Source organism: Saccopteryx bilineata, chromosome 2 (assembly GCF_036850765.1).
Source record: "Saccopteryx bilineata isolate mSacBil1 chromosome 2, mSacBil1_pri_phased_curated, whole genome shotgun sequence".
NCBI lineage: Eukaryota > Metazoa > Chordata > Mammalia > Chiroptera > Emballonuridae > Saccopteryx > Saccopteryx bilineata.
In genome coordinates, this window is record NC_089491.1 from 191,490,633 (window position 1) to 191,506,569 (window position 15,937).

A 15,937-nucleotide genomic window follows, 5' to 3' on the forward strand; every position below is an offset into this window, starting at 1 on the left:
TTGAGATGCCCGAAGGCATAGAAACATTTTAATCTTTTTTTATCTTAGAGTTCCCCAAACTTGCCCAGGCAGCATTTGTTGGTTGTGTACTTATTAACAAGAAAACATTGGTATGGAATCTGTGTTTGTCATTCAAGAAATAATGGAACATTGGCTCAGCACAATGCAGAGAGAAGAGGCTTAACTTCAGGGAACTTACATAAATAGACGTAAGATCTTGCGACTGAGGCATGTTAGGGTATGTGAAAACTCAGAGAGGGCATCAGATCCTACACACACTAATCTGCATCGTGAATGATTAATTTTAATGTATTTTTATTTATTCCAAATGGCTTTGAGCACCTACTCTAAGCCAGACATGTCCTAGACCAGTGGTTTTCAAACTTTCTACACTTGGGGACTGGTGAAAATTAGAGAATTATTTTGGGAACTGCTAAGGCAGAAATCATCCTGAACATAAGTGAATTCAACTAAGATCATTGGGTCTATAATCTTCACACATCATCAGTGTATTTAACTCTTTTGCAGACTGGCAAGAAATTTCTGGCATACTGGCCCATGTACCAGCAGTTGAAAGATACTGCCCTAGACCTTAAAGATTGGTGTAGCAAAGCACAAAACAGAGAGTCCTTGTCCCCTTGAATCAAACATTCTAGTTGAAGGAGAGGGGCAGGAAATGAAATGAATACATACAAATGATGATAAGGGCTAAGGAGAAAAATACTGCAAGGAAGGGACAAGGTGTGTGTGTGTGTTGAGCAGCTTAGTTTAGAAAGTGACATTTGAGTAGTCCTAGACAGGTGAAGAGGCAAACCATGTGACTCTCTGGGACTAAAATGGCCCAGGCAGCAGGGGCAGGAAATGCAAAAGCCCTAGGAGAGGGCATGTGATTAGCATGTGTGAGAAACAGGGAGCAGCCAGTGTAGTTGGAGTGGACTGTGCGAGGGAGAGGTAATAGATGATGAGGCTACCAAGGTAAATGGAGCTAGAGTGCAGAGGACTTTATAAGCCATGACATAGTGTAATGCTGGTGGTTGAGGCCAGGCAGGCTGACATTGAATTCAGACAGATGGTAGAGAAACTGTGGAGCCAGAAAGCATTTGTTGGCCATTCCCATTTACTGGAGGCTTGCAGAGACAGGTGAGCAAAGAAACAAAGAAAAACCTGCTTTTTGCAGTGGAGGGCAAGGGATTGGGAAAACTTCCCCTCATGGTGGCGGCTGAGGGAACCACACCTTGCGGTGGCGGGAGAGCAATCTGGGAGAATTGCCCCTGAGGAAAAGCACTCATAGCTTTTCATAGAGACACACATGTGGCTTTCTGCCACATGCTCACACACTAATCCTGCACAGCACTTGCAGCCAGGAAACCAGAGAGCTGGCCTAACAGCTGTTTTCCCACACATAGCCTTCCACGTTTTTCCAAGTGAGATGACAAGGCATAGAAGGGGTTTGAAAATGCAGAGGAGTAACAGAATCTGTGAGAAAGTGGGATGGGTTTAGGGACTGCAAGGTGTTCTGACTGGAGCACAATGAAGAGCCCAGGCCTTCCATGACCTGCTCAGAGGCTTGGGTTGTGTCTTGAAATGAGGGGAAGCAGTGAGGGATATAAACAGGAAGAAACCAGTCAGGTCTTTCTTTAGGAAGAAACATTTGGTAGCAGCGTGATGAGTTGGTTTTAAGGGGTGAGAATTGAATCTGAAAGCAGAGAAAACAAAAACTGTTGAATAATTCAGGAGAGAAATGGGAGGGTCTAGTTGGGGTGGTAGGGAGAGAAGTGACTAGATTTGGCATTCAGTGAGCTGTAGAGGAAGGGAGCAGCAGCCACAGAGAACTGTTTCTTCCTTGGGCTTCATTTTGGATGGTTGATGCCTTTCAACATGGGGAGTGTGGCTTCGAGTTAATGTGAAAATGAACTGATACAGAATATGTACAGGATTAGACATGGACATCAATACAGATTAAGTGCATGGGTCCAGTGCTCAGGAAAGAGTTCATAAGGCAGTAAAAATCGTAATTCTGGATAGCACATCTAGCTGTAGTGTTTTAAAACATAATTTGTGTGAAGACTTTATTTCTTTGCCTTTTTGGAACTATTTTGTATATTGTGGGTGTGGTAAGTGTTGGCAGAAGTGTAAGTGACTCCAGAGGACCATACTATAGATATATGACAGTAGAAGAAACAGTTTACTGCTCATCTGGGGTGGGCTGGTGATTTTACTCATTTCTTTTATTGCTGTTATGTTTTAATAGAAAATTCCTCTTGTTAAGACAGTTACACTACTAGGATTTACAAAATCATACTAGTTTAAATTGATAATACTTAACTAGTGTCTGTAAATAACCATGTAGGCCAAAAAATATTTGAGTCCATTTTATTAAGTAAATAGGATATTACTAAGTGTCTTATGGTCTGAACTAATTCTTGAAAATTGCTAATTTCTAGCCAAGGAAGTTTAAGAAAATACATGATAAGAGCAGGGAATTGGAAGTTAGAAGACCAAGTGTGTTATAAAGTACTGCACCCCAGATTCTGGAAGGCACTGTACCTCATTTCATCAAGTTCACATAGAGACACCCAGTCCAGATGAATTTGGAGAAGTTTTATTGAAGGAGGAATTTTACTAAATATGCCGGCCACATAAATCTTACACGAGGCAGCAGTCCCAAATCATGTGTCTGATTAATATTTTAGGGGCTGGTTATATACCCTTAATTATACATGGGTGGGGGGAAAGCCTGACATCATGGCATAAGCTTATAACCTTTGTTTTCACCTACACAGGTTTGGGAAAAGGATGAAGGGGGGGATGGGACACAGTTCATTAGCAAGTTTATAACATTTGTCTATAGGATTCATTAAAAAGTTTCTACACATTAAAACTTACAAGGTAACACAATAGTAAAAATGTCGCTCTACATATTAAAAGACATTTCTATTTTTTCTAGTGTTCATTTGCTATTCCTTTGTTCATAGATACAAACATTAACTACATGTTTTCAGGAGGGGAGAGGTAGTTTCCATGGGGACAAATGCCTGTAAATGGCCCATCAATATAAGAAAAGGTTTAATTTAATCTTTTCTCTTCCTGCACTTGGCTAGCTATTCACTTACTTCCTCACAGGTGTGGGGGAGGTCAGAGAATCCAACTCTCCTTCCCCTCTGCATTTATAATACAATGCCATCGGCCATCCTGGTTTTGATGCTAATCACACAAGTACAAAGATCATTTTCAAATCTCTCTGAACCTAGCCCAAATTAATAAAATGTTCTTTAAGCTTCCTAAAATATTAATATTAATATTCTGTAGCTTTTGGTACCTTACAAGTATTTTTTATCTGTTTCTCCCACTTGTGATTGGATTTGAACAGACTTATCTTTCTGATGCTCAGTCAGTCATCTGGAAAATGAAAGCCATAGCTCCCTGCTTACCGCACAAGCTCCCTCTTTCATTAAACAGGTGGGCACCAGGGAGCGTTGTTCCAGGGCTGGGCTGCAGCACAGAGCAGGCCAACACATTCTAACTCGGAGGGTGTGCAGTCTCTAGGATCACAGCAGTCTGGAAAGTGGCTGAGAGAATGCCTGTGAGAGCATAACAGTTATTCTTGCACCCAGTAAGTTGTCTTTCTGGGAGATTCAGGCTCTCTTCTCATTTGAGTGATAAATTGATAGAATATGCAAATAATAAGAACAATAGATCTTAACAAAGACCTGTTGCCCTTCACAAGAATTAACTCAAAATGGATCACAGACCTACATATGAAACTATATAATCAGAAGAGTGTAAGGTATTTTTCCTCTGCTGAGCAAGAAGGAAGGGCGTAGCCACAAAGTTTGGAACAGTAAAAGCTTTATTGAGTACAGAGTGCATCCCAGGGACACAGAGGCCAGGGAAGTCGCATAGGGTGACCCACGTGGGGGATATTTAAAAGGTCTCTAGGGTGGTCGAGCTAATATGACATGGTGAAATCTCGCTGACGGACAGTCACTTTCTTCCAAAGGGCTCCTAGGAAGTTCCTTTTGGCGCATATGGTTGTGGGCAGCTCTAGCCAAGTTCCCGGGTCTGATGTCTCACGTGACCTTTCCCCTTGCCCACCACCCTATAAAGAGAACATAGGAGAACATCTAAATGACCTATGATGACTTTTTAAATACAACACCAGAGGCATAACAAATGAAATAAATAATTGAGAAGCTGGAATTCATTAACATTAAAAACTTCTGCTCTGCAGGTCCTGGCCAGTTGGCTCAGTGGTAGAGCGTCGGCCTGGCGTGTGGGAGTCCCGGGTTCGATTCCTGGCCAGGGCACACAGGAGAGGCGCGATGTGCTTCTCCACCCCTCCCCCTCTCCTTCCTCTCTGTCTCTCTCTTTCCCTCCCACAGCCGAGGCTCCATTGGAGCAAAGATGGCCCGGGCGCTGGGGATGGCTCTGTGGCCTCTGCCTCAGGCGCTAGAATGGCTCTGGATGCAACAGAGCAACGCCCTAGAGGGGCAGAGCATCGCCTCCTGGTGGGCATGCCAGGTGGATCCTGGTTGGGCGCATGCAGGAGTCTGTCTGACTGCCTCCCTGTTCCAGCTTCGGGGAAAAAATAAAAAAAATAAATAAATAAAAATAAAAATAAAAAAAAACTTCTGCTCTGCAAAAAATACTGTCAAGAGAATAAGAAGACAGTCCACAGACTAGGAGAAAATATTTTCAAAAGGAATAATAAGATGAAGGACTGGTATCCAAATAAGAGTTCTTCGTAGAACTCTTAAAATTGAACAATGAAAAAAATAATGAGTAAAAAACAGGAAAAAGACTGTTGGTAAAATAAATTTGTAAATATGATGTATATATCGGCTTGCTTATGGTTTGCATTGGGGGCTGGGCAACACCAGATACAGTGAGCTGTGAGGTTGCAGGTGCCTTCCTGATTGGGCGGGGCCATTGTCTTGCTAATGTTTACTGGGATATTCTGCCCCCATCACCAAGAGGTGTGGTAGGATTTCTTTTTTTCTCTCCTCCCTGATCCCTCGCCCTCAATGGGAAAAGCAGGTTTTCTGCTTTTCCCTTGGCTTTCTTGTGGCTTGCCTGTCTTGGTGAGACACCAATAAACAGAATGGCCCACCATCCTCCAGTTCCACTGTTTCTTTACCGTCTGCCTGAATTTAATGAGAACCTGCATGTGAATGGCCACAATGGCGAAGGCAGCCTGGCCTTACAAAGACCTAAACAGGTAACTCACAAAAGAAGATGCACAGGTACCAAATGAGCATATGAAAAGATGTTCTACCTGTGTCATAAGGGAAATGCAAATTAAAGAGAGATACCACTGCATATCTATTAGAATAGCTAAAGTCCAGAACACTAAAACACCAGGTGCTGGTGAAGATGTAGAGCAACAGGAGCTCTCATTCATTGCCAGTGGGAATGCAAAACGGTGCAGCCACTTTAGGAGACAGTTTCACTTATAAAACTAAACATATTCTTACCATACAATCTAGCAATTTTACTACTTGTTATTTTCCCAAATGAGTTGACAATTTATGTTCACACAAAAGTGTCAAGTTTGGGTTCAGGGCTCTTTTAAATCCAGAACCCCTTCAAAACTCAAATTCCCCTCACCCAACTTCCCACTAGGGCTCAAAACAGAACATTCTCATCCCCCACTGTGAGGTTGTACTTAATTTGCTTGCTATTCTCTCTTTTAATGCTATGGGGACAAGTAAAAAGATCACTGGTTACCAGGTGTTGGGTGGGGAATGAATAGGTAGAACAGTATTTTTAGGGAAGTGAGACTTTTCTGTATGATACTACAAAGGAATGTACATACAGTGATTTGTATGTCAAAACCTATAGTATGTATAACACCATCTTTGGGTGATGATGATGTCTCAGTGTGGGTTTACCAGTTATAACAAATGTACCGCTCTGTTGCTGGATGTTGATAGAGGGGGAGATGGTGCATGTGTGGGGGTGGAGGCAGATAGGATGCAGATGTGCTTGGTACACTCAGAGTAGGCAGTCATGAAATACTTGTGGGATGAATCAAGGAATGGTGTTGGGATTTGGCAATTCAACATAGGCAGCAGGTATGATTGCTATCTTATCAGATTTTCAGAAATGTATTTTAAGAACACTTTAAGAAAAGTAGTTGTGTTTAGCACTCATAAGAATATAGAAGTGATCCATACAGAGAAATTTAACTCAAAATTCAAAATATTGATTTTTAGAGAGTGCCAGAGTCAGCACTATATACGTAGATTTCAGAATATGAATTAGAACAATTTAATGGCATTGGAAAGTAAGGTATCTAATGTTTCTAATTGTGCATAAGATAAAATCCTAAATTTAGAAACCATCATGATTTATTAAATTATCATTGGAAGTAAAAGGAAAATTTAGGTCCTGAGATTCTATTTATACATAAAGCATACAAAATGAGAGTAATTTTTTTCCAAAGAAGTTTAATTTAATTGGAAACAACTGGCATGATAGCCCATGTAGCAATTGAATAAAAATTCTATACTATCTGGTGTATTTTAACATTCTATAACTTTGGGTCAATTTTAGATATGTGTGAACAACCATAATAAATTTTCAAAACTTCTAAAGGCCCTTGACTGTGACACTCCATTTTTATAATCATTTACACAAAATCCCATGTGTTGACAGTAAATAGCATTGGCGAGAATGTGTGAAGGCGGCCTGGCAGTTCTTAACAGATGGCTTTCTCCATTCATTTCTACTATAGGCAAACATGCTGAAGACATATTTGGTGAGCTGTTTAATGAGGCCAACAACTTTTACATCAGAGCAAATTCTCTTCAAGACAGAATTGATCGCCTTGCTGTCAAAGTTACCCAGCTGGATTCAACAGTGGAAGAGGGTAGGTAATTGCATGAAAGTAATGAGCTATAAGGGATCTTGACAAAAGGGTAGTAATTAATTGCAGGGCAATTACTGCTTTTCCTTTGGGGTAGTATGCTAATATTTCATCTTGTCTTTTGCTAGAAGAATAGTGAGGGGGAATAACCCACAACTTTGGGTTAATTAGTGATTAAAAGACACACATCTTGTCTATCTCATATGCCAAACTCTCTTTTTAAAAAAGTCACACATGTAGTGTTTGTTTTAAAGAATTCTTTGAATGCATTCAGTATTAGAAGGCCTAATTTAGGATATTTGTAATTATTTTATTTTCTTACCTAAAAATTACAGAATTAATCCAAAGATGTGATCCAACTAAGAAACAGGGTTGTACATACAGAGTGTGACAGAGTGAAGGCTCTCACCCCATATTCTTGTTAGGGTGATGCCTGTAAATAATCTTGGTGATTTAACATCTCAGGAATAGTGTCGGGGTCTTAAAATAACGCCAGTTATTGGCAAGCACTGTGTAGGTAACTGTAATCAGTTTGATGATACTCTGAAATTGTGGCAGTTTAAGCAAAATTAAAATTCAATTCCTTTTTTAAAATTTTACTTTCTATATCTTTTAAATGAAGGATTGAGCTTAGACTGGGAAAGGATTTGTAAAGAAATTATAAAAAATGCCATTACATGTTTACTTTTAGGAAAATGTTCAAATTAAAATTTATTTTTACCTTTATATAATGGTAGTTACAGTTTGTCTTATTGTGTTAAAATGCCCTTAACACCTGATTTTTCTGCTAGACCTATACTAGTAGTATTAATAAAAAGTTAAGGGTTTTTTTAATGTGATTATTTATGGAACTTATCTCTTATTTAGAAGAACGTTTTCTCATCTTCATGCCTTTTTCAAAGGTCAGAATTAAATTAGGTGAATTAAAAATTTAACAAAAATATAAAACATTAAAATTTTAATATTCATTATAAGTATTCTTATGGACATTTCCAACAAAAATGGGGGCACTAAAGGCATGTCCTTTTTAATCTGGTTTTTAAAATTTATCTTTTATTTTAAAAAACAAATTTTAATCCCTACTTGGTTTATTCAAAGAAGTTTTTAACATCTTAAATCAATCATTTATTTTTCAAATAGATATTAAAGTGATTTATATTTATCTTCCTTCATTTTTTTTTATTTTGGTCTCACAATTAAAATATTGAAACGCTTGTGATAAACCTTAACTGGGAAAGGTTAACCTGTAGAATAAATTTCATGAAACTTTACAGAATATCCTGAGTGTCAGTGCTCCTGGTCAGGTGGGTTAATGGACCAGTTTGCCCATCTCAAAAAGATTGTGTAGAAGTCAGATGAGTTAATAGATGAGATGTAAAGTTAGCACAAACACAAGAAATAAGCATAGTCAGCCCAATTCTCACTCCTTAGTCTAGTTTTACATCACACTGCTTAATTTCTAGGACTGTACATTGAAAAGCTTTGCTGTCTCTCCTTAATGATAGTGTCAGAAAAATGTAATGCCTTTTTTAGTTTTTTAATATTTTGCAGAAATCTTTTCTACGTGTGTCATAATTAAACTGATATTGTTTGAATGTTCCACTCCCCAGGATACCCAAGTCGGTATTTACATGACAGTTAATATTTATAACTATATTTCTGTGTGGTTTCTAGTAAGTTCTATTTAAATAAAGAATGATTTATTTAAATAGAATGATTGAATCTAATGTTAAGTTCAATGAAGTAATTACATTACTACCAAAGAAAAAAGACACAATCTCATGGAGTTGGAAGAAATGCATATGCTATTTCAGCATGTTTGTAAATGAAAAATAAAGATGATATTTGTTTATTTTAGGAGATGTTTATGATTTTGACTCAAATTATACTTATTTCAAAACAGTTAAAGTATTTTGTTCTCTAAATAGTATCACTACAGGACATCAACATGAAAAAAGCTTTCAAAAGTTCCACAGTCCAAGACCAGCAGGTGGTTTCAAAGAACAGTATTCCTAACCCTGTTGCTGACATCTACAACCAGAGCGATAAGCCACCTCCTCTGAATATTCTGACACCGTACAGGTATGGTTTCATGTGTTCCTGGGGCCTTTTCAGTACAGACAAGTTGAAAGAGGGCGACGGGCTGTGAGAGCATCTTTCAAATTTTGAAAGTAACAATTGCAGTATTATAGACAATGAAATTAGTCATTGGTACAGAATTGCTAAAGTTTCAGTATTTCAAAATATAGATAAACTTACCTAGAAAAGTGTGAGTTCTAATTTTAGTTTTTAAATGTAAGCATCTTAGCCTGACCTGTGGTGGCGCAGTGGATAAAGCGTCGACCTGGAAATGCTGAGGTTGCCGGTTTGAAACCCTGGGCTTGCCTGGTCAAGGCACATATGGGAGTTGATGCTTCCTGCTCCTCCCCCCTTCTCTCTCTCTGTCTCTCTCGTCTCTCTCCTCTCTAAAAATGAATAAATAAATTTAAAAAAAAGAAGATTAAATAAAAAAAAAATGTAAGCATCTTAAGTAAAAGTGAGCACATTATATAACAGTATTGTGTGTGTGTGTGTGTGTCTGTGTGTTTGTGTTGTTCAAAGTCAACTTTAAAGGAACCACATAATTCATTTGTGATTCAGCAAAATAACTGTCAGCATTTCAGCCCTGTAGAGACATTTGTTATTTAATTCAGAAAAAATGCATTCTGCCACATTAGGGAGTTTTAAAGAGTGAAAATACAATCAATGAATTAACTTTCTGTTACTACAAAATGTTAGGACATATTATTAGGACCAGACTTCCAAGATAAGGAATGAAAAATAAATAGTTGCAAAAAATTAACATTAAGAAATTACAATGCTTTTTTACAAACCCTGTGCTACCTCCCGCTGCATCAGTGCTTTCTTTCCATATTTTCTGTTCCTCTCCTGTTTCTCTTTTCCATATTCTTTCTTGTTGCATGTTGAGTTTCTCTCTTCTTTCCACCCTTCTGTGGAGCTCATTCCTTCAGCCTCTCCTGAGCAGACAGGTGGGGACTGGTCCTCACTGCCCTCCAGGTAAGTGGTGTTGCGTGGGGCCTTCCAGAATTCACTGACTTCTCCTCCATTCTGCCTTCATGGGCCATTGGTGTCTCAGTGGGTGTCCAGAGTTTTTCTTGGTCTCAATTCCTGTCCCTCCTCATGGTCCACGAGTCAGTGTTTGGATCTACAGCTCTGCTGGCAAAGTGGCAGTTCACGCTACAGCCCTTCCTTTCAGCACAGACACAGACTCTCTCAGAAGAACGTAGGAGCCCCTGGAAACGCTGGTGAGAGAGGACCAGGAGCCACATTTTTCTATGGCTTTAGCACACTACTCTACATGAATGATATGTGTGAACAGTGCTATTGAAAGCCTGATGTTTTAACTTGTAATTTTGCTTGGGTTCAATAGGCATTTTTTTGCAACAATTTCTATTTTACTTACATACTGGGAGCCATGAGGCTTACTTAACTAATATTTTCCTAAGAAACCTCACTAAATATTCTGTTCTAAAGAGGAAAAAAACCCCAGAAAACTCAACTAACTACTTTATTTGATTAATCAAGATCAAGATGAAACATTTGTGCTGATTTAAAATTTTTAATTGCACAAAAAAATGAATTGACTTTTATATATATTATATGTATATAATCAGTTTTATGGAAAATAAAAATGTTTTTTGACTTTTTAATGGTACGTTTAAGAATAACAGCTCCAATTCAGATCGACTTTTGCTAATACAGTAATGTTTTAGGTATGTGAAGCACAAACTTTAGCAATTGAGGTTAAGTATGACACTGCCACACCACAGTTAATATATGAGGAGTTCATTGTGACTGAAAATCAAATATTTAGTTGCTGTAGACAGGACATTTCTGCTTATGTTTTTATGTCCAGGTTCACATTATTTATTTGAGTTTCTGCCCTCATTATATATTCACTCCATTTTTTTTTAATGTACATTTTCTACATCTTAAATTTTGCAGCAAGTTCATGCTCAGATTTTCTATATCTTCTTCTGTATTGAAGGCCTTGTATTTAGGGAAATCAATTATGTTTTTCACAATAATGTTATCAATAAAATCTCTAATTCAGTTTGCTTATCAATTAGGGAATTTGGAAACAAAGGAAGAATTTTAAGAAATCTAAGGTTAAAGTGTAGAGTGAAATGCACTGGTTAGTTTAGTGATTTTCAGAGAGTGATCAGAATAGTCCTCATAGGAATGAGGGCTGAGGGCTGAGGGCTGAGGGCCTTTGTTTGATGAGGAGTTGATGGGTTTCGCAGGAACACAAGTTTGCCCTGGAATAATTCACTGAGCTTTCTATTACTATTTGGGCATAAACTCTTTCTCCTATACTTATTTCACTAATTTTTGCTTTCTCTATGTAACTTAAATTACATTAGAAATGTAAATATTTTGTTTCCTCTTAGAGGTAGTGCTAGATACTTTTTAAAGCATTACTAGAATAGAGTGTTTAATTTATATCATGACTATTTTCAGATTTGTTATTGATTTATATTACAACTTTGGATTTATGTTGGCTGCATTACTATTTTATGATAAGTTAATAACTTATATAAAGATTTAGATATTCTTGAGACCATAGTAATTATAGCAGTGCTTAAAACAAAATGGCTACGAGTGAATTATCTTTGTGAGTTACCTCCACTTTAAAAATAATTCATCACTTTTTCCTAGTTCAGTTTATACACCATGACTATTTTGCTTCTTTTTAAAATATATTTTTAGATATTGGACAAACCTGACTGAGAAAAAGGGTAAAAGGGACAGAGTACTTACTAATTTTTATCCTCATAACATTGACATTCCAGAGTTGAAGTAAATGTGTGTGTGTGTATAAAGAAGCCATCTGTTTCTGTGTATAGCCCCCTATTGGAATAAACAAGACATTTCCTGACAATAATTGAAGTATTGTTACTTTATGAGCCATATTGTGATATTTAGGAGCACTTTTTTATACTTGAATATAAATTTTCAAGAGTACTTTTTACCTAATTACTCTAGAAAAAGTTGCTGTCTTTAATATTTATACTTTTTTTCAAGTAAGGAATTCTGAGAAACTTAATGTATAGAACAGTTAAAGTGCCCCATGTAGATGTTATAATCTCATGAATTACAATTGCATTAATTTTATGTGCTTATGAAGATAGCTGACAGCCTTTTTTTCTGACTTGTAATATCTTGATTTGTAGAGATGATAAAAAGGACGGGCTGAAGTTCTATACTGATCCTTCCTATTTCTTTGACCTTTGGAAAGAAAAAATGCTACAGGACACAGAAGACAAAAGGAAAGAGAAAAGACGTCAAAAGGTAAATAAATTCCATTAGGGGAAATGTATGTAAATTTATGGAAATGGATTCTTGTTTACAAAGAAATTAGTAAATTTTTTTACTTGAATGGTTGAGATGTTGGATTTAGTGATGGTTTTTTAGAAATTATATTTTTTACATAAAGAGACTGACAAGTCACTTTATTAAAAACAGTAATATTTTTCAATAAATACTCTTGATTTGTTCTCTAATACTTGCTTTGCTTTCACAAAAGTAATGGCTAAAATTTTAGTATTGTTTGTAACCATGTTTTAAAACTTTGTTCTACCCTTTCAAATTTTATACAGTCAACAGTATCAGAAATAATTCTCTGCTTTTATTGTTTTAAAAGCTCTTGCATTGTTGGGTTGCCACCTAGCTGTAATTATTGCTTTGATGAGCTGTTGATATTGGATTGAAAAGTGTGATCTGCCAGTTCAGAGCATGGTATTTACTGGAGGAGATACCTTTGGTGGATGGTGGTAGGCAAGATCATAGCACGTTGAAGGTTGAGAAGCACTTGCATTGTAAGACAAGCATACCCAACTAAGGTGTAAGGACTTCTGTTTTGAAAGTTGTCCCTCTGGGGCCCAAAAATTAGATTTGAGCCACTGAGAAGAGTTTTCCAAAGGCTAATATTTGCTAAGCCTTTTTTTTTTTTTTTTTTTTTTGTAATTTTCTGAAGTTGGAAATGGGGATGCAGTTAGACAGACTCCCGCATGCACCTGACCAGGATCCACCCGGCATGCCCACCAGGGGGCGATGCTCTGCCCATCTGGGGCATTGCTCTGTTGCAACCAGAGCCATTCTAGTGCCTGAGGCAGAGTCCATAGAGCCATCCTCAGTGCCAACTTTGCTCCAGTGGAGCCTTGGCTGCAGGAGGGGAAGAGAGAGACAGAGAGGAAGGAGATGGGGAGGGGTGGAGAAGCAGATGGGCGCCTCTCCTGTGTGCCCTGGCCAGGAATCGAACCCGGGACTCCTGCACGCCAGGCCGACGCTCTACCACTGAGCCAACCGGCCAGGGCCTGCTAAGACTTTTTATATGTAAGCTATGTTTGTTTGTTTGTTTTTAATTTAGAAATTAAATTTAATGGGGTCGCATTAGTTCACAAGAACACATAGGCTGTGTTTTTTTAAAAATGACCACATGATTTGCTTGACAAATAGAAGAGTGCTTTAGTTAAGAGAAATACTTACCTTTTTGTGGGTTCATGGCCTTAAAGTTTTGAGGCGTTTTGGTGTATTGGCTCAGTAGGATTGACAATTTAGGATCGAAGAGAATTTGAAATTTAAAAAACAGGATTTAGGACAGGAAATATGAAAACAGTTTGCAAACTGTCAGTGTAAGACGTTACCACTGAGTTCTAGGAAAGAGTCCAAAGGCTTGGTTCCTCATCCCCTCTTCTCATGCTCCTGGGTTGGGGAGATTAACTGGGAATCTTGGAAGAGTTACTTAGTACTTAAGTATAGGAGTAGTCAAGCTAAGAAGCTGCAAAACACTCAAGTGAAAAGGAGGAAGATCCCATTTTCTAGAATGGAAAAGAAACATACTTAAGATTATTGGTCTTAATTCCCATAGCTCTTGGTAGGACAGGGCAAAACCCCGGAGTTATTAAGAGCGTTTTCCTTTTAAACGTGCTTGTCATGGCCCTGGCCAGTTGGCTCAGTGGTAGAATGTTGACCTAATGTGTGGAAGTCCCAGGTTTGATTCCTGGCCAGGGCACATAGGAGAAACAACCATCTGCTCCTCCCCCTCTCTCTTCTCTCTCTGTCTCTCTCTCTTTCTCTTTCTCTCTCTCTCTCTTTTCTTCTCCCACAGCCAAGGCCCAGAACACTGAGGATGGCTCCATAGAGCCTCTGCCTCAAGTGCTAAAAAATTAAAAATAGCTTGGTTGCGAGCATGGCCCCAGAAGGGGGTTGCTGGGTGGATCCCAGTTGGGTGCTAGTGGGAGGTGGGAGTCTGTTTCTATATCTCATTTAAAAAAATAAAACATGCCTGTCCTTTTACATTACCTTCTAGGTTTCCTTTCTCAGTGATACTTTGGAAAAATTGTTTAATCCTTTTGCCAATGTTCTTCGGGGCAAAACAGTCTTAATCTATGTGTGATTATTGTGTCATCAAAATTAGTTGTCATTTTGTTGGTAGTTTTGTCTCATTGCACATTATTCAAACACATAAAATTCTTTTCTTTCTTTTTTAAGTGCCTTTAAGTGCAGGATAAACAGTGGTGAAATGATAGGATTATCACCTCGTGGAGATTGTAGTAGAATGGGGGAAATGCACTAAATAACTATGCAGCCCCCTGGAACTCTTAAAGGGAAAGGATTATGAAAATTGTAATACAAATGTGCTTTATATAGGAACAGAATGAGGCAAGCTGTCCTTCATTCTGGGAATCCTCTGGGGTTTTTGAAAAGCAGGTCACTTTCAATTTGAATTTAGTACAGTGTTCTTATTCAGGATGGATATTGGGATCCATTAAAATCTCCCTTTTTTTTCTTTTGATGTTAGTATTTTTATTTTTTGTTTTTTTAAAATATGCCAACATTACATGCAGGTTGTAAAATGTTCAAACTGCACCAAAGTAAATACATTAGTTTAGAAAATTTGGGAATAATGTAAGGCCTGTGGCTGAGGCCAGGCAGGTTCCTGTTGGATTCGGTAAAGGAACTGTGGAGCCAGTGGATGGTGGGCCATTCCCTTTATTAGAGGCTCGCAATGGCAGAAGCTGGCAGGGAAAACCTCTCTCTCTCTCTCTCTCTCTCTCTTTCTCAGGACTCACAAACAATGCAGGCCAGGAAAAAATAATCTTCTTTGGCAAACAGGGGCCCCTCCCAGTGGCAGCAGGCAGTCCACAATTTACAATGTGCTGCCCCGTGCTCATGCATCAACCAGGCAAAATACAAGCGAGCAAGCCTAACACACTTGCAACACACTTGTTTGCCTAACAAATAATTTCTCCCTTTCCTGGGCATAACTAACTATGTTACCATTTAGCAGTTTAGCATGCATATTTTTATATTTAGACTTTTTATTCTCATGCATTCATAAATATATGCATTTACATTTCATAGTGTATTTTTATACATTTTTATAGACATATGTAAGTTGTGTACTACACATAACTTATACACATACACATATATTGATAAATTTGAAGAGGACTTCATTCCTTTTAATAGTTGTATAGTATTCCAAAGTATGGATGTATCATAAACTATTTGCCCATTACTATATTAATGAATATTGAGATTGCTTAAAAATTGTTGCTGTTACAATACCGCAATTGGTATCCCTCTAAACACATGCAGATATTTCGTAGGGGTAAATTTTTAGAAGTTGAAGGTGAATGTTAAAAGATACCATCATATTGCTCCTCACCCTTACACTGAACCATTTTTTATTCTTAACAAGCCTCCTCTGGTCCTGGATATTATTATTATTTTTGGTGAGCCCTGCCCCCACCAAAAAAAAGTCTGATTTGTGAAAGGTTGAAACTGTGGGATGAACTGACAACACAAGACTGGTGTGTTCCAAAAAGATTGTCTATTTTAAACGCCTGGGCGCAGGTGTACTGGGACGGACCCAAAAGCCGAGTCAGCCCTGGGGCGGGTTGGAGTAGGGTTTCTATAGATTAGTCAGGGGTCTTGGAAAAAGCCGCTGACATCACTGCCTCTATAGGTGCAAAGGAATATTTTTTCGTATGTGGATTGGAG

At 38.1% G+C, this 15,937-nt stretch overlaps 1 protein-coding gene across 8 annotated transcripts in view; it reads left to right on the top strand.

The window, feature by feature from the left end:
- Nucleotides 1–15,937, top strand: part of WASF3 (WASP family member 3) — a 168,190-nt gene that overhangs the window by 139,568 nt on the left and 12,685 nt on the right. For all 8 annotated transcript variants that reach the window (XM_066258978.1, XM_066258983.1, XM_066258976.1 and 5 more), the window contains 3 exons: nucleotides 6,737–6,871; nucleotides 8,797–8,950; nucleotides 12,103–12,220. In XM_066258978.1, the coding sequence (XP_066115075.1) occupies nucleotides 6,737–6,871; nucleotides 8,797–8,950; nucleotides 12,103–12,220 (407 nt within the window). The remainder of the gene's footprint in view (nucleotides 1–6,736; nucleotides 6,872–8,796; nucleotides 8,951–12,102; nucleotides 12,221–15,937) is intronic.